The sequence below is a fragment of the Oreochromis niloticus genome, unplaced genomic scaffold (genome assembly GCF_001858045.2).
Source record: "Oreochromis niloticus isolate F11D_XX unplaced genomic scaffold, O_niloticus_UMD_NMBU tig00003174_pilon, whole genome shotgun sequence".
Lineage (NCBI taxonomy): Eukaryota > Metazoa > Chordata > Actinopteri > Cichliformes > Cichlidae > Oreochromis > Oreochromis niloticus.
In genome coordinates this window covers 11116-30142 of record NW_020327802.1, presented here as the reverse complement: position 1 = coordinate 30142, position 19027 = coordinate 11116, and the positions used below count along the sequence as shown (strand labels likewise).

At 41.3% G+C, this 19027-nt stretch overlaps 1 protein-coding gene and 1 long non-coding RNA gene across 2 annotated transcripts; both read right to left on the bottom strand.

The window, feature by feature from the left end:
- Window positions 1-9050: 9050 nt before the first annotated feature.
- LOC112845106 (kinesin-like protein KIF1B) lies at window positions 9051-9635 on the bottom strand. The gene is made up of 2 exons (XM_025904665.1): window positions 9508-9635; window positions 9051-9281 (listed from the first exon to the last, which is right to left on the bottom strand). Exons 1-2 carry the CDS (start codon window positions 9597-9599, stop codon window positions 9089-9091), a joined length of 285 nt encoding a protein of 94 aa, XP_025760450.1. The 5' UTR covers window positions 9600-9635; the 3' UTR covers window positions 9051-9088.
- Window positions 9636-13723: 4088 nt separating this feature from the next.
- LOC102076661 (uncharacterized) lies at window positions 13724-16893 on the bottom strand. Its single transcript, XR_268519.4, has 3 exons — window positions 16671-16893; window positions 14698-14800; window positions 13724-13978 (listed from the first exon to the last, which is right to left on the bottom strand). It is a non-coding gene; the product is annotated as an uncharacterized LOC102076661 (long non-coding RNA).
- Window positions 16894-19027: the final 2134 nt, after the last annotated feature.

Genomic DNA, 19027 nt, shown 5'->3' with positions numbered 1-19027 from the left:
TAATACCAGTTTACCGGTTGTTATCCTTCTATTATCAATTTGAATACATTAAATAAGCTCTAATTTAATTTAACCTTTTGTTTATTCCACTTCATTCCTCTTTCCATGCTTTAAAACATTACACCTTGTTTTGCTTTTATTTATTAATACTGCCAGCACACACTGTGAGACGTTCTGGTACTAGAGTCAGAGGAGGTTATTAAGTCAGCCTTCTACCCTGAACTAAATTCAGGGCGGACTTAATTTTATGCGTTGATGCGCAACCTTTCTCTTCCTCACCATTCAGTACTCACAGGAAAACACTAGGAGTAGTGCAGGAGCCTAGAGTTCCTATTCAATGAAGCACTTACTCCTCAACAAACATACAGCGCGTTTAGAAAAAATCCTATTTTTATTTGACACTCTCATTACCTTTCACTCCCGGAGTGAAATGAAACCACGAGCTACCAACCTCTCTTTTGTTGCGGAATGGGCCCACACGGGGCGAATTAGTCCGTCTTACACGGGCGAGCGTTTACGTGCGGGTCCACACAGGACCCGGTCCACACAGGACGTTTTACAATAGGACACGTCTGTCCTTTTGGCCCACACAGGACCCTTCTACTTTGAGCAGTGTCAGCCTAAAAATCGATTATTCAACGCAAAGTGTTTCTGGCTGCTTTATATTCACCTTCAATGTTGCGCTGTGTTCTTTTTTCCGGCGTCACCGGGTCCTGGCATCGTGGACCTGTATACGACACTGGCCAGTAGGCGAATCTACGACTCTGGGCTTTTCCTCGCTTCGCTGGAAGCGGTGGTTTACAGTGCAGGTAGTCACGACGTCAGGATCTGGCGGCTCCGTCTGTAAATAGTTAGATGATATAAAAATATCAATCAACTTTTCCGGCTCGAAGGACCAATTAAATGTCAGTGGTAAGACATTATAAAACACATTGAAGGAATACAAAACAGTCAGAGTTTTGTTCCGAGAACTACGTGCGCGTGCGCACGGGTGAGTGATCGGGTGGTACTCACTCCGAGGCTTTGCAGTCAGCTTTATTTATACTCAAGCATGTTTGCGTCACAGACACATGTAGGAAGAGATAACATACCACTCCTTACAAAGCATAAAACATATACGTTCAACTGTCAGTAAGGAACTGGTCAAGCCTATCTTAAGGGGAACAGAAGCCAGTTGGTTCCTGTTCTCAACGGCAGACTCAGCAAACTCAGCAAAGGTGAGGTTTCCTGTGGCAACCTCCTTATGCCAGTCATTTTCTTAGAAGTCAGCAAGGCTCACGTGCATGTGTAGTGACAAGATACATGTAGTATAAAATATATGAACATCATTGTACATTCGCAAACCTATTTAGGGAAAGCATGTTATTTAATAAAACATTAAACAAAATCTCTTAACAGAGTTTAACTGCAGAAAGTAATCACTTGGCCTGTCTTATGGGTGTAATAAGATTGGACTTGTCCAAGCCAGGACCAACAGCTTGCTGCACTTGGCAAGCCTTGTGCATTTATTTCCTACACCAGAGGGAAGTGTCAGTATTATGCTCTCATCTTTGGCATGGCACAGTTGGTCTCTTTTCTGTGTTGGTTCAAGACGTTTGTTCAAGAGAATTGCACTTTAACTAAAATTGCCATGAGATGCTGCCCAGCAGATGGGGGTTGTCCTCTAGAGAAATATACGTCTGTGATTGATGTTTCCAGCTCGCATCTTAAATCCAGCAAACCCTAAAAAATTGTAAACAAGCTCAGCCCACCCACTGTCAGTTTTTTTAAGCATGACTGTTTCCTCACATGAACATTTTGCTGCTTCATATAAAAAAAGATTCGCACATGTAGCATAAGCAGCCTCAAAAGGACTTTGAAGTTTTACTCTTAAGGAAAATGGATTCGAATGCTGTACTGTAGAACAGAAAAACAGAGAAAGATAAAAAGTACTTAATGCTCTTAAGGTACGACTCTACTGCGAAGTCACTCTTGGAGTTAGAAATCTTTTTCTAATTAAAACTGCACCCTGTTACTAAGTTGAACATTTCTTCCATGATTATAGCAGTTTTATAATTTTATGAGCAATTAAAACATATTCTGCAAGGGTAATCCGGCAAAACTTGGTCTAGTTTGAGACTATTTAGTTCATTATCATGGGCTCAAACTGTAGTAATTATAGGAAGAATATTCAGCATTAACATGGATAGCCTTAGAACCGACAAAGCATTGTAACATCTCAGAAGATAAACTATATTTGTCTAATCACACCAGCGTTGTCGTTCACTTTAAATAAAACTCAGCGAGTCAAAATGTGCCAAAGTTGACTGCTTTAAATTTGTGAGCACTCACCGTGAAGAAGATTAAAGATTGAACCCACAAGAACACTGAAACATATCAACATATGTCAAAGGAATGTGAATGAAATTCCACAACCTAATAATTTGCTGCTAATTTGGTGCTGAAAGTCATTAGCTGCTGAGCTAAGCTAATTTTACTTGAAATAAATGACGAGTAAACCACTTTTGGACAGGAGTTTAGGCTATAATGTTAGCATTATAAAATGCCAAGCGTTTTTATTAAACGTTTCTCTGTTGCAAATATAAATTATTTTGCAAACGTAGTTTTTATAGATTTGTGAGACAAAAATAAAATCCCTATAAACTTAACCCCCACCTTTTAAAAATAAGCCATGCTACAGAAACTGCAACAACAACAAATACATCCCAACAACTGCCTGGATGGAAATACTCCTCTTCAGCGGTGCTCATGACGCATGCCGGTGAAAGCCTTCGGGAAGCCAGCTCACCGACAAGTCTTCTTACAACCAAGGCTAAGACCAGGATAGGGACCTGGAACATCAGAACCCTGTATGAAAGTGGCAAGTCAGCACAGGTCTTCAGTGAGATGAGAAGATACAGCATCAAGGTTCTCGGACTATGTGAGACCCGATGGAATGGAAGCACTAATCTCACTTAACTCTGTAACATAACAGTGAACAATATTACTATTAGAAAGATTATTAGAGAAGCCACAATCAGATGATCCCCTATGAGGTGTCCTTGGTTATAGTGTGAAGTCATCTGAGGGGAGAGAGAAGAAAGAAACACTTCAGTGTTAATGAAAAAGTCATTTTCTCTCCATGTCTGTCTGAACCAGTTGGAGTCCTGCTTCCCCTCACATCAACCAGAACTTCTCTCAAACTGATTCCAGCTGCATGTCCATAAGAACTCATCAGTCCATGAGTCCACACATGTGAGATTTATGTTCAGTGTGTTTTATATGTGTAAAACCATGTTTGCTCCACATAAATATCAATCTGTCAGCATAGTCATTGGCTTCAAACTGAACTTGTAATCAAGACTAACAGATAATCCACAGGAAACATGAGATATGGTCACTACAGTCGTCCCTGACACTGACTGTTGTTCATCTCTGGAGCATAAAACTTTCTTATAAAATCTGAAAAACATTCACAAAATAACATTCAAACAATCTACTGAAAGCAGCACACGGTGACAGTTTGGAGGAAGAACAGGAAGAGACCTCCACCAGACCAAGACAGGTAACCATCCAACACGTTCTCATCCCAAAACGTAACAAACCGTTTTCTATCATTTTTCTATTTCTCGGGTTCTGTGTAATCTTGCAGTTTAGCAATAAAGCTGCAGAGAGTTCAGCTCTGCATCTGTGCTCTGTAGGTTTGGCTCCAGGACTCTGCCTGCCAAACATCAACATGACACTATGAGTCCAGCTCTGTACTTTTATTATACTTATTAGTTGCAGGAAGTATAGAAGTCAAAGGAGAGTGTTGAGGGTAGGAACTGGTGGTGAAATGAAACTTACATTTGAAAAAGTGGTTAATCAGTTAAGTCCTGATGAGGTGAAAGGAGTGGTTTTTCATTTTGAGAAATACTGATGTCATCAAGAGGATCTGAGGATCTGGAAGAGAAGTAAGAGTAAAAGCCAGGAGATGGCAGTAGTTCAACATCTTTGGATGCAAGCTGCTGTTAAAAATGACAGAAGAAGAAGTTTGCTTGATCATTCCTCAGCTCGTCTGTGTGAAGCTGAGTGTAAAGAGGCTCCTGCTGTTAAAGAAACACTCTGACTGTTTAACAGAGTCAGACATGTTCAGACTCAATTTCAGTCAGAAACTCAGCATCACATTGATGAAGCTGCAGATTAATTGTGGTTAATTTCTGATTAATTTCTTTGCTGCCAGCAGAAATTTAAATGTAATTTAAAAGAAGGATTCAAGGTTATTGGGTTTTTTGAACGTAGAGATCACATGAACGTATATGAATTGTATGATATGTCTCTTCTATTTTTCTATGATCATATTTTGATGTTGATTGTGATTGGTTTCATTTGTTTCTTCAGTGGCTGTAGTGTTTTAATATCTAGTCATTTTTTCCATTATTGTAATTGTGTATAAAGTTTGATTTGAATGAAATTTACACTCAAATGCTTTCAGTGTTGCTGTTGAGTGTTTGCATGTTTAAAGTTTGTATGGAAGACACAAAAAGACGTTTGGCTAAAGAAATCTGTGCTAGAGGGACTTTTTAAATAAATAGTAGAAAACAAAACAGATGTTGAATTCTTTAGAGAATTTTCTAGAAATCTTTTTCTTTCTAAGCAGAATTCAGAATATTGATCTTTAAGAAGGAAGCTGTTTCTACAGGATCCTGATGGACACTCAAAGCTTTTATAAAATGTTCTCATTAGTTGTTTACAGCAGAATATCAACCGATGTGAACCAAAACAACAAAAGTGCACAAGTGGTGTGTGAGACTACAAATTATAGAATCAGTACTGGGGATTTCATTACTCTTAACGGCAGAGTATTGAACCACCGACCTTCCGATCAGTAGGTGACCTGCTCTACCTCCTGAGCTACAGCCACCCTAAAACAAAAAACTGGACCAGCTGCTCTAAGCACTTTGTAATGATGGGGGTGGGGGCTACTAGGTGGTAGTCGTTGAGGCTTGATGGGTTGGAGTTTTGGGGTATCGGAACGATGGAGGTGGATTTGAAGCAGACCGATACCACAGCATGGGCCAAGGACAGGTTGACTATGTCTGTCAGCACTCCTGCAAGCTCCCCAGAACACGCTCTGAGAACACGCCCGGGGATAGCATCAGGACCTGCAGCCTTGTGGACATTAATCCTGCTCAGCACCGCTCCTACATCGGTGGGGGAGAGAGTCAGTGGGTGGTGGTCCGGCGTCACGTCTGCTTTGGTTGCAGTTGTTGAATTCCCTCGCTCAAAACGAGCATAAAGGTTGTTGAGCTCATTGAGGAAGGAGATATCAGAGGATGCGGGGGAGGGTTTGGTGTTCCTGTAGTCTGTAATGGTCTGGAGTCCTTGCCACGTGCGTCGGGGGTTGGAGTCAGAGAAGTGTTTTTCTACCTTCTTTTTGTTATGGTGTTTGGCTTTTTCGATACCCCTCTTTAGCTTAGCCCTGGCTGTATTGTAGGCGTGTGCATCTCCTGACCCGAAGGCGGTGTTGCGAGCCTTCGGTGCATCCAAGGCTTCTGGTTGGGTGATCTGTTTCTGGGTGGTGACACTGTCTGCAGTTTTGGAGATGTAATCCAGTACAGATGAGGCGTACTGGTCCAAGTCTGTGTGGGTGAACATATTCCAGTCTGCAGCACTGCGCCTGTCCCCTCTGGCCACACTTTAATTGTCCTCACAGCAGGTTTCACATGTTGGATGAGTGGTGAGTACCGAGGTGTGAGGAACAGGGAGGGATGGTCCAATTGTCCAAATGTGGGTGAGGGGTGTTGCCTTGTATGCTCCAGCCAGGTTGGAATAAACATGGTCTAAAGTCTTGTCCCCTCTGGTGCGGCAGGAGATATGTCATCCTTGAGCTAACACATTAAAAGTTAGGCTTTTAATGTGTTAAACTTGCATTAGATAAGACAATGTACCGCTGAACACAAGAGGGATTATTGCTGAAAATGGGTCTCTGAACACCTATGTAGATATTCTATTAAAAATCATTCATGATTTGTGATCAGTGTTAATATTAAGTATTTACATGTTTATTTTCATAAATTGCTGTGATTCAATTTGAAACCAAATTTGAATCTATTCAGAAAACAAGACATTTCTAATTCATCTCAGACTTTTGAGCTGTAGTCTACATTGTAATTATAGTGTACGATTATTGATTAGAGCAGATGATATGAGACTATCAGGAGAGACTGTTAAAAAGTTATGAGGTGTCTTGATGCAGAGAAAGTGGAGTTTGTCATCCTGGAGCTGCTGCCAAGATAGGCAGCTGGTAGGATTGAATGATGCTCTGCCTCTGTGCTCAAGTTCAGACATAGGCTTTAAGCAACCATGAGCCACTGATAAGCGTGATAGATTACTAAGCATGTATAAAGTGGACTTGTTAGGGCCAGTTTACCATCAGCCTTGCTAAAATTTAAATTCATTTGTATTTGAAGACAGAGTTTTGAAAAATTTAGTCTTTATTTGAAACTGGTGATAAAATCCAGGTCAGATACAGTTACATACAAACATACAGTACACACTACTGCTCAAAAGTTGGAGGTCAGTTAGAAAAGTCCCTGATTTTAATAGAAAATTGGCTTTAATGTAATATCACATGAAGTTTATCAGTAATGTTTTCACAGCCACTGCCTGCATTTGTGAGTAGTGTCTCAGTGTTGTTCACTGGGTGCAGCCGTGTTGGGAGAGGGTCGCCATGGCTATAAGCCAGGGCAGCTTCCGGGATGATGGTTCTGGCTCCTATTTGTTTTTACTAGGTGATGACGCCAAAAAGTGAATCTGGAGCCGAATGTAGCAGCTGCAGCATGGCACACAGAGCAAATATTTTCATGGGGTAGTATCAGAAATAAGACCTTTGAATGTGTAGTCCCTTTAACTTCTTTCCTTCTATTAAACCCTTTGAGAAACAGCCATCCAGTGTACTCCTGATATGTGCTCTTATCATTTATTCCTGATGCTCAAATACAATCCTGGACTCAACATATGTGGCTGTGTCTCTGTCTTTGCTATAGATATGTGTTAATGTGCAAAATAAGGTTAAAAAAATGAAGAAATAAATGCCCTCTGTTCCATTTCATAGAAACCTTCACTGTGGAATGATTAAAAGCATAAGAAAAAAATATATAAACACAATGAGAGTTAAAAGAGGTTTTGATTCAAGAATAAGAATAGAAAAATGAACACATGGTTCCCTGCTGAACACGAGTCCTTCACTTCAGAGATTTCAGCCGACGCTGGTGTGACAGCGAGGGGAGTCATGTGACTACATCATAATCTGTCCTGCGGGCCATTTAAAAGCAGCTTTGCTGGCTAACCACTGCCGTCAAAGCAAAAAACCAAAAGAAACACCTTCATTCTTTTTTTCTTACGTCCTTTTAACCTTTTCACCGTATTTTCTTTGCGTCTTTATAACAAGAGTGTAAAGTTAACAGCAGTAAATGTCAAGGCTTTCTGATTCTCAGCGAGATACAGCAAGTTAGAGGAGCAGAGAGGAATGTGTTAAATGAGGATTAACTACCACACTGATCCCAGAACAGACCACATGTACAAATCAAGTTCTCTCCTTAGTTTGTCTTCATCCTCCTGGTCCTCCTCCTCATCTCCTTATAACTTCCTTGGGATGAAAAAGCAAAAGGGGCCTGAATCTACTCCTGCAGGAACAATCGGTCATTGTTGTTTTTTTAAAGTGCTGAGATATGAAGCGATCCGCGCTTGTTTGTCTCTAGTCTCTGCAGTTTTATGTTAACACAAATGCATGAGTATTTTACTGACTCACTAACTGACACTGACACTATCGGGGTTTAGAGGCGGTGTATGTACACAGATTGAGGAGGATCTAAGTATGATGGCGTGGCCCTCCTGTCAAACTTCATTCCCACTTTGAGTTTTTGTTTCAGAGACGGTTCAGCCTGATGCAAATCTCACTGTGAGAAGAAAAATACCCTATAAACCTATTAGCAGCTATAGTTTAGGTAGCAGAGCATAAACTAACACGTCACTTGGAGATATCTGTAGATTTTTCCTTCATGGTTTCAAATGTAAGCTGGCTGATTTGGTTCATTTTTGTTTTTTGTTTTAAACTGAACAAACCTGGTCTTCTCCTGAAGACTGCTGCAGGTATCATGCAAGCATGTTAATTTAATAAAAAAACAACAACAAAAAAAACCCCAAAATAGAATAAAACTCATTTCAGGAGACAAATAACACTGATAGAGACATTTTTTTGTACAGATGATTGTCAAACGGAAAGTTTCTAAAGAGTCGTGCACACACAAGTAGACTACTACAACATGCTACTTAGTTAGGGGAGTTTAGGAATGACAACGAAGCGGAGCAAAATTAGACCCAAACATTGTCATTGAAACGAAAACACAAAAAGCTGAGGGGAGGGAATAGAGAGGAGGAAAGCTAAGTTGGCAGCGGGGTTGCTGGAGGGAAGCAGGGAGGCAAAAGTTCTGTGGAACGTCAACGTTTTAGTCTCATGAAAAGAGACTTAAGCCACAATACAAGAGAAAACTGTCAAGAATCACAATGATTAATAAGTTTTAACACTTGGTATTTTCGGTATTTTCAAAGGCTTTTCAGAAAGGATGGAAGCGGTGATTTTCCCGCGTACCGCTCCGCCCGCTCAGTTCTGCGTCAGGCCGCTGCGCCGCCTCGCCAGCTTAGATCTGCGGGGAGAGTTTTACATTGTGAGGAGAAGGGAATGTTTTTGAAGGGTGCAGACGCTGCACGTTTGACTGTGGTGTGAGAGGAGCGTGTGTGTGTGTGTGTGTGTGTGTGTGTGTGTGTGTGTGCGCCTTATCGTCCCTGCTAGCAGAGGATTAAAAGCGTACAGCCAGTCGTTCATGTCTTTCTCGCTGTTGGCCTGCAGGAGGATGCCTCCATGTTTTGTGCACACTGCAAATGTGTTGTGCATCTGAAAAGAAAACATCACATTATATTCATGTTCATTCAAATGATAAATCCCTGTCCATTTGTCATTTCATCAATCAATGTGTCCAAAACTGGCCACCAAAACAATCTGAATGAATTCTCATTAAAGACAAGCGTGTTACATCCAGCCTTTCTCTATCCTGCCTCAAACTGTACCTTAAGCATGGCCTGCTGGTCTTCGCTGTATTCCACCTGTGCTGTGGAGAGATTGAGGACGCCTCGCTCCATGGGGGTCCTTGTCGCTGTTGTAGATGAAGACGTAGTGCCGGCGAACAACCACAAAATGCTTCACCCATGAGTTAGAGCGAGGCTCCATGAAGCTTAGAAAACCCTTCTTGGACACAACAGATCTGAAAAGAAGAGATTTGATTCATTTATGTATTTTTTAAGAGAGCGCTTGTTTTTCTGAGGAAGAAGCAGAGTTGGTTTGTTTCCAGCTGAAATCATGCAGGTTCAGGAATTTGAATCGATCCACATCATTTCTGCTTGAACTCGAGAACATGAGTGTCGACTTACATTTGGTCTGTGAGACACATGTCATAGTGACAGTATTTGGGCTAATATGGCATTACTCACCCTGGTCGCATTTCTTCAATATCAGGCACCAAGTTGAGGAACTCGTTCTTTGCAGCCCGCACGAGGTAGGAGGTCTCCAGAGTGGGAACCATCGGGAAGTTTTCATAGTCTGAGCAGGAGGGACTGGAGGCACGAGAGCTGTTCTCAGGGGTCCTTTAACACAAATCACACCAAGTTAGAATCAAATAGATAACCTGTCAATAACCGTTTGCATGTTCCTAAAAATATGTTTACTTCTGGTCCATGGAGCCAAAGCGGGAGTCCGACAGAGAGGTGCAGGTAGAGGAAGGGGTGAGGGTGGCACTGCTGAAGCTCGTCACGGATGGATCATGTCCGATCGGTGAGATGTCAGAAAGCTGAAGTGAAATAAGAGCAGGATGAGGTAGACGTTAATATATCAACTCCCTGATGTGACACAGAAAGGCTATTGTTTTTATTTCTTTGTATTATTTCTCACCTTGCAGTCACTGATGCTGTTCACCAGCTGGTTGTATTCACTATTGAAGGTGTGTGTCAGAAGGTGCAGGCACTACAACACAACAGGAACAAGACCGATCAGCTCCCAGCAGAGAAGGAAGAAGGCAGCAACAAGAACGCCCACTAAGCTGACGTTTTCCTCACCTTGGTGGCTAGCTCCTTCTCACAATCCACCAGGCTCTCGATGTCAGTGATCGTAGCCGCTGCTCTCGCTCGGCGTGATGGTGCTTTCAAAGGTGGTGCTGGAGATCTGCGAGGAGTTGGAGGTGGACAGAGTGCCGGAGCTCATGCTGGGAGACAGAGACTCGCTCAGGGACTTGGTGGCGGGAGCTGTTCCCATGGGAGCCGCCTCTCCCAGCTTCTCTCTCAGCGCCAGAAGGTGACGGGTCTTTTCCACCTGGACGAAAGATGGGGCGAATGTGAGGTGGGGAGAAGAGGGGAGGGTTAGTCATGTAAAATCTGTACTCTAGGAGAAAACTTTTTAGCACTTTGGTCTTTGGGTTGAAAAGTCATTTTTCCCTCTACGATATTAAACAGAGATTTATTTCTTTATAAATCTTTTAAGGCCCCACCTGCTGCAGCTGCTCCATCTTCTCTAGCTCCCACTGGTGCTCTAGGATGAGGCGATCTCCTCTGGGCCTCCAGCCGGCCAGGTTCTCCTCTCCAAGCACATAAGCCACTGATGTGTCCAGGACCTTCCTCCTCCTCCTCTGCACCCCTGCTCAGGACATGAGCCCTCATCAGGATGAAGCTCTCCGCAGAATTATGATAAAACAGCTGCTTTTCTTTAAACATGTTTCATGGCCGCTCACCTGGGCTTCCAGTGTCAGACGTCTTACACAAGCTCAGCTCGTAGATCCCAGTCACTCGGTTGCTATAATGAAGCAGAAGTCATGAACGAGGCAATGTTGTATCAGGGCAGATATCTTTGATTGTGAAACAGAGATGGCCACAGTACAGCAGCCCAGATTTACCAGTCAGGAGTTTTGGAGTATCCAGTCCCAAAGAGGTTCTTGAGAGAACCGGGTGGGGAAATCTTGGCGTCTCGGGAGTAAAAGACCGTGCAGATGTCTTTGGTGATAATGGCAGGCTGAATGCAATGGTCCAGCTGTAGAGAGGAGATAAAGGGTGTGTGTTAGACATGATGACATCAAGAGACTTAAAAACGTACAAACAGGTACAACACAGCAGAGCAGCAGCTGACCTCCAGATACGCAGATAAGGTCATGTAGATCTTCTCTCCATAGGGAGTGACGCGGTTGAGCAGGAGGGAGTTGTGCAGGGAGCTGTCCCACACTGCCTCAAAGCGATAGAAAGTCCTGAAAAAGACAGAAAGAGGAAAAGTTAGCTTGACAGCATTATTTTTTATGAAGTCCTACTTGGTGCTAACATTACAGGGTCTCTGTTTACAGCAGTGTGTCATATTGTTAAAAAAAGTGAGTGACGTGAGCACAGTTCTGACATATCAGGAAGTGAACACAGTGACTGAAGCAGTGTTCACATTCATCCTTTAATCATGACAAAACGTGAGGAATCGCACTGAGGTGAGACCTTGACAACAGATAAATCAGCAGCCACAGAGTGTCAAGCGTCAGCCGACACCAATCGGGACAATGATAAGAAAGAAATTCATTTACAGACACGTGAAAAAAGCAGTTTTATGGATCTAGATTATTACAACACATAATTATTTATTTAAAACAACCCAAAATGCACAAATGACTATAGCCAAGTATATCCTGTGATTCAGCCACTGATAGAACCAACTTTAACAGCAAAAACTTGAGGTAATCATTTTTTATTAGTGTTTCACAGCAGTGTGGACGTTCAATCATATTGAAGTCTCAACTTTGAGCCAGTGCAGCACCACTCTGTTGTTGCTTTGCTGCTGCGCTCTGGAGTCACTGACCCAACGATGATCTCATTTGACTCTAGAATACTTCATGGCTCACTCAGTGACCTGCACACTTTGCAGGTTCTTTGGCAGCAAAAAAAGCCCAAATAATCATCACCCATGCAAAACTGTTGGTATGCCGTGTTTGCTTTTCACCAATGTTAAAGCTCTGCATTAAGGCTTAGGTTTTCAACTGTGCAAACCTAACCCTTGCTGCCATGTTGTATTTAGAGGGAAAATGGTTTCTCTTGGGAGCCTTTCCAAACAGGCCATATTTGTTGAGTCTTTTTCTAATTGCACTGTCATGAACTCCAACATTTAGCATGCTAACTGTGGCCAGTAGAGGCTCAGATGTCTGGGGTGAATTTTCTGGGACGTCCACTCCTGGTAAGATTGGAAACAGTCTTAGATTTTTTTTTAAAAAAATGTGAATAATCTTTCTTGCTGTAAAATGGACTTCAAAGCCTTCCCAGATTCATGGGTATCAACAACTGCTTCTCTCCTCCTCAGTATGTTACCACTTACCTGAATACACCACACCAGCAAACTGACAGTAGTGGTTACACTTGCTGATGATCTAGTGCATTTGATTAGCACTTGGCTAATACTGACCCTCTTAACTAATTATGGAAATAGTCTTGGATGTACTTAGTTTTTTTAAACATCTGAATTTCGGCTCAGTGTTTGTTAAATAAATAATGATATGGTATAATGTATGGTATGGTATGTGTTCGCCTCTGTCAGTGCGCCCCAGGGTGGCTGTGGCTGCAATGTAGCTTACCATCACCAGTGTGTGAGTGTGCGTGTGAATGGGTGGATGACAGGTTGTGTAAAGCGCTTTGGGGTCCTTAGGGACTAGAAAAGCGCTATACAAATACAGGCCATTTACCATTCTGTGTTGTTCATCTGAGGTTGCATTTACCTCATATTGAGACCTAATAAGGACCTGAGTTGGGGTTTTTTTTTATTATGTCATGATACATAAAACCTGAGAGTTCACATAACTGCATATGTTCAGAATATACAGCACACATGGATACAAATGACTGCCTTGCAGCAGCAATCTTAAGACCATCACTATGAGCTCTATACAAGGTTACACTGTTCCTGTTATTAAGCAGGGGGCACTATCAGCCACAGATGGGGGCCAGATATGCTCTGCTGGTGCCTCATTGGCACTGAGTTAAGACTCTATAGTGAGAAACAGCTGAGGGGGAAAACACTGATCTGGAAACATCTGAGGATATACATAGCACTGTGGTCCAGTGTCACAATCACAAACAAATACAGAAAAGTACTAAAAAGGGTGTTGCCTCCAAAGATTGCCTTTACTGGTTTGGAGGTGTAATAACGACAGGCATGAATGAAGACCGATCTTATGCAACACACAAGCACACACAAACTGTGGAGAGCTTATTTCTGAGCCTATGGGACTAATGAGAAGCATAAAGGTCTTTCAGTGAAGGAGCCTTATGTTCTCTGGTACCTATAAATATCCTTATCAATAGAAAACCTGAGGAAGAAAGAGTGCACAGAAATAAAAAAAAAAAAAAAAAAAGGAGAGAAGCACAAAGAGTCAGGCAACAGAGACAATGAAGCAAAGTAACAGGCAGCGAAAACGGAAAAGGTCATGCAACTGTAACACGCAGACATTAAAGCGGTCGCGCCAGAATGTCGTGCTAAAAAGAAAGATTCTTTAAAATACAAGGGGGAGCAAGCGAGTCAGATACCAAGGGCACAGAGATGAAGCAGGTCTGACTGGAAACTTTTTTTCTAGGCCAGGGAGCACAAATAAAAACACCCTTAAAATGTACGTAATAAAATGTTGTCAATCTACTAAAACAATTCTAAAACCCGTAAAACTACCATTTTCTACATTCCCTAAAACCCCCTGATATAATTATGCCACATATTCATTATGGGTCCACCAGCAGGCCAGGAATTCCTTCTTTAGAGCGGAGTCCACGCCAGCCTCGTCTTCGGCAGACAAGGAAGAGCCTCCCATCCTCTTGTCCTTCCACTGGGCCCATCACATCCCAGCCCAGCTTGCGTTCTGCACCCGTCATGCAATGCCACCACAGCTCCCCTTGCGTCGGTGCCCTGTAAAATAACAAATAAGGTAAACCTCTGCCCTGCTGCCAATCACATGCATTGTCTCCTACTGTCGCCGTTCCTTGAGGTCAGGACTGGGTCGCCGTGTCACATTGGCCATCTAGCATTAATCTTCCAGTGTGGGGCCCCCCCTCCTCCAGTGCTCAGCTAGCCTGCTTTTAAAAGGTCTTTACACAGCTGATAGGCCACCTCTGGACACACCCATGCCTCAGCAGGTGATCCCTTGTCCCATGTGCAGCCAGTCCACAGTGGATAAAAATCATGTCACATAAAACACTGAAAACCATGCAATAGAAACAGAATAAAACCATGCAAATAAAACGACACTCATAAATAAACACTAAAAATCAGAATAAAACCAATATACAAGATAGGTACAAATTTCCACTGTGTGACACAATGACTCCAATGTGACTTCAGAGAATATACAGACAAGGATACATGCATAGATTTGAACTGATAATATTACTACAAAGCATCAAAAATGATTTTTGTACATGGCAGGAACTCAATCATGACAGAGTGTAACAATGTAACACATTGGCTGTTTTAAAAGAAAATGTGTTTCATGATAATAACTGAAGAGAATACAAGCAAGAAGGCAACAAGAAACCTTCAAAATCTGTGAATGGAAACATTTTACACCTTCAAATGTTGTGACTAGTGTGTTCTCACTCAAACTGACTTAGTGTGGGAGTTTTACCTACCTGTTGTTGTGGGATGACTTGATGTTCTTGGCAGAAATGATGTTAAGGGACAGCACAGCCGATGCCGTGCTATCGTCCACTCCAGCCTTGTTCTTGATACGACCTGGAGAGGCAGATCCACACAACAGTTATAAGATCTTCTTGTGTTGGAATAGCTCTCAATAGAGAAGCTCAGCCAGCAGGCAGTTTGTCCACTAACATCTGTTTATCACAGCATCCAGTACCAACACATTCATCCACACTCAAGAGCCCTGTTGGCTTCAGAGTCAGCAGCTGAATATCTAAAATATGAAATGTAATTTTTGTGTCCATCAGCTACAACATGAACTGCTTAAAGTGAGAAGCAGCCTAAAGCCCGACAGATTCATCTTTCCAGACTGAAAATATCTCAGAGTAAACCGAGTGGTGCGTTTTCAGTGTGATCTCACAAAGTCAAATCCCTTTAATGATGTTCTGTCCTGTCTTCCTCTATCAAAAGCACACAAACGCTATAAAACATTGTTTCTGTGCTTTGGTTTTTTGTTTTCTACAGAGAGGTGTAGTACCACTCCTAACATTTAGGGGCATTTATCTTGTCACACTAGTAGTGTGGCAATATAGATGCCCCAAAGGAATCATGATTTATTTATTTATTTTTTTCTTTTTTGGGTGCTAGGGCCCTGTATTTATGAAACTGGGAGTCGTGGTGGGATGTCTCGTTGTCATGGCTACCAAGGACAATGCCAGCGTAGAATTGGGGGGGGGGGGGGTCGGGGGGGAGCTGATAAGCACACACTCATTCATGGATCATCACATTGCCATCAGAAGTCCACACAGCGGTGTAGATGAAGAAGACAACACTACTTAGCTGTCTTTTCATTTCATTATTCACTCTGAAAACTACACTGTTACTCTAGAATTGCACAAAACTGCTTGATGCACCAAGACAAAGTTTTCAGCCACAGCTTATGATCCAACATCTGTGTTCTCAAATGTGTTCCCTACCTCAATGTTCTTTCCTTTTGTTTTTATAATAATCCCCACACTATCGCTCACTCGCTCATTTTCTTCTGCTTAACCAAATCAAGTGGCAGCAACCTAAGCAGGGTATTCCAGTCAACTTCTCCCCTTACTTTACCTAATCTTTAGCTGATACAGGAAATACAAAGCAGTTGAGTCAACTGGCATTTCCAAAAGTACACATGCCCACTTCAAAGCTATAATTTCCGGCATTCCTGCATTGTCAAGTGTTCTGTGTCTGTGAGGTGCCCACACTTGAAAAAGACCAGACTTTGAATTTCACTCAATTTATTTTTTTGACCAGTTTCTTAGGTAGCTTTTGCTGATAGATAGGTGAAAAACCTTTAAACACAAAAATAAAGACCATTCCATTAATCATTCAGATAAATTAAATGCATTATACAGAATACATAACAAAAATATATACACTTCAGTAAAGCCATTTAACATAGACAACAGTATTTAGCTTTAGCTAAACTATCATTTAACCCAGTTTAAGTTAGTTTTACATCCACTGGTTTTTAATCACAGAGCTGAATAATTTCAAACAACGAAGATGAAATAAACTGTGGTTCTTAAATACACAAAATGTGTCTACCTTACATTTTATACTATTCATAAACAATTACATTTTCAAAGTATACATTTTAAAGTTTGCAAATATTTTAATAATGACTTCAACCAAGGATTTTCTTTTGCAAAGAATTTACCTTAAATTAAACCAAACATATTTACACTAGTTTTAAGATTTAACCAAGGATTTGGGATAGCTATTTTTAGTATTAATTAACATAAATATGTGGGAACACTATCTACATAAACAATTTATTCAAACTTAAACATTCCTTTTAATATCAATATAATTTTTTAAACTTAAATGCAGTAACTATTTCCCAAAGCATAAATACATTTCCACAATTGAGCTTCCATAGTTCCCAAACATATAAGCAGCAAATATGAGTCCAAGAGCTTACCGATAGCCCGTCTAGCTCAAAGTCTTCCTCACAGTGGAAAGTGGATTGCTTTGTTTGCTGTCCTCTCAGTATGTCGCACTCAGGTCAAATGACTGCTACATGCATTTTAAGGTCTACTAGGCATGCCAGCCCTTGATTGCTCTAATTCAGCTCACCTGGCGGAGCAGCGCGCACCAGGTCTAATCAGCAGCAGCGCAGAGCAGGTAGTGCAGGAGGAGGAAGAGAAGAGTAACAGCCACACCTACAAGGTCAGCGCGACATGCATAATCTGTCCATTATACTAGTTCTGCTATTCCTAATATTTTATTTCATGATCGTAGATGTTATAAGTCAAGATGTGTGTGTGTGTGTGTGAATGGGTGAATGACTGAATGTAGTATAAAGCGCTTTGGGTTCCATATGGAATAAGTAAAGCACTATACAAATACAGGCCATTTACCATTATAAGTATTGTAACCAAGTCCATAATGTACAAGGTGGGCCATTTATATGGATACACCGTAATAACATGGGAATGGTTGGTGATATTAAAGTCCTGTTTGTGGCACATTAGTATATGTGAGGGGGCAAACTCCTCAAGATGGGTGGTGACCATGGTGGCCATTTAGAAGTCGGCCATCTTGGATACAACTTTTGTTTTTTCAATAGGAAGAGGGCCATGTGACACATCAAACTTATTGGTAATGTCACAAGAAAAAGAATGGTGTGCTTGGTTTCAACGTAACTTTATTCTTTCATAGCAGTTTAATTTCACCTATGTTGTTGGGAATAGAATAGAATAGAATAGGATAGCTCTTTATTGTCACTATTACAACAACAATGAAACAATTTGGCATCTCTCCGCTGTGTGTAAAACACAAAGATGTGAGTATCTACACAATAACACAGGCGTTTACATTTACACAAGAAAGATAGGTACAAGTTATAGATACACATGTGTGCATATGGTGGATATGATTATATGGGAACATATATGTATTTGACATTTTAATGATCTAGAGAGTTAGAAAGTTAGTCAGATATTAATTTTGTTTGATCTTGTCAAGTAAAAATTGTAATATAGTTTTGGCTAAAATTGAATTTAAAACATATTAATTGAAAAAGATTCTGAAAACTGTTGTTTATTCAGTTTGTAATAATTTATAATATGCTAAGTAACAAATGGAATTCAATAAATATAATATATACCATCTTTTTTCTCCTTTTTAAAAAAAAAAATGAAATGCACACATTTTAACACATCTTTGTGTCAAAATAACGCATCCTTGTGTTGTCTTTTTTTAACACAGATGATGTGTTAAAGGAGCAGACACATTAATTGTGTTGAAACTGACACATCATGTGTTGTCCCTGAGCTGATGCAGCACGTGTTAAAATTTAACACATGATGTGTCAATTTTAACACATCCCTTCTAAGAGTGCAGGTTGTAGCAGCAGGCTACAGGCTGCTGCTAAGCCGAACCTAAGCTGAAACCATTAAATAGCTAACCACCCTGAGCCAGAGATCTGTGTCAGCTGATCCCGGTGACCGTGAACTGAAGTTTTAGATAAAATAAACTAAGCTGAACCCATTAAATAACTAACCAGCCTGTGCCAGAGATCTGTGTCAGCTGATCCCGGTGACCGTGAACTGAAGTTTTAGATAAAATAAACTAAGCTGAAACCATTAAATAACTAACCAGCCTGTACCAGGGATCTGTGTCAGCTGATCCCTGCGACCGTGCACTGAATTTTAGATAAAATAAACTAAACTGAAACCATTAAATAACTAACCAGCCTGAGCCAGAGATCTGTGTCAGCTGATCTGCGACCGTGCACTGAAGTTTTAGATAAAATAAACTAAGCTGAAACGATTAAATAACTAACCAGCCTGTGCCAGAGATCTGTGTCAGCTGATCCCTGTGACCGTGCACTGAAGTTTTAGATAAAATAAACTAAGCTGAAACGATTAAATAACTAACCAGCCTGTGCCAGAGATCTGTGTCAGCTGATCCCTGTGACCGTGCACTGAAGTTTTAGATAAAATAAACTAAGCCAAAACCATTAAATAACTAACCAGCCTGTGCAAGAGATCTGTGTCAGCTGATCCCTGCGACCGTGAACTGAAGTTTTAGATAAAATAAACTAAGCCGAAACCATTAAATAACTAACCAGCCTGAGCCAGAGATCTGTGTCAGCTGATCTGCGACCGTGAACTGAAGTTTTAGATAAAATAAACTAAGCCGAAACCATTAAATAACTAACCAGCCTGAGCCAGAGATCTGTGTCAGCTGATCCCTGCGACCGTGAACTGAAGTTTTAGATAAAATAACCTAAGCTGAAACCATTAAATAACTAACCAGCCTGAGCCAGAGATC

Bases quoted from the DNA above. Each gene is read 5' to 3' on its own strand.
- LOC112845106 (XM_025904665.1), bottom strand. From the start codon at position 9,599: ATGGTTCCCACTCTGGAGACCTCCTACCTCGTGCGGGCTGCAAAGAAC. The intron at 9,282-9,507 runs GTGAGTAATGCC...TCTTCTTTTCAG, and splicing joins ATTGAAGAAATGCGACCAGG to ATCTGTTGTGTCCAAGAAGG.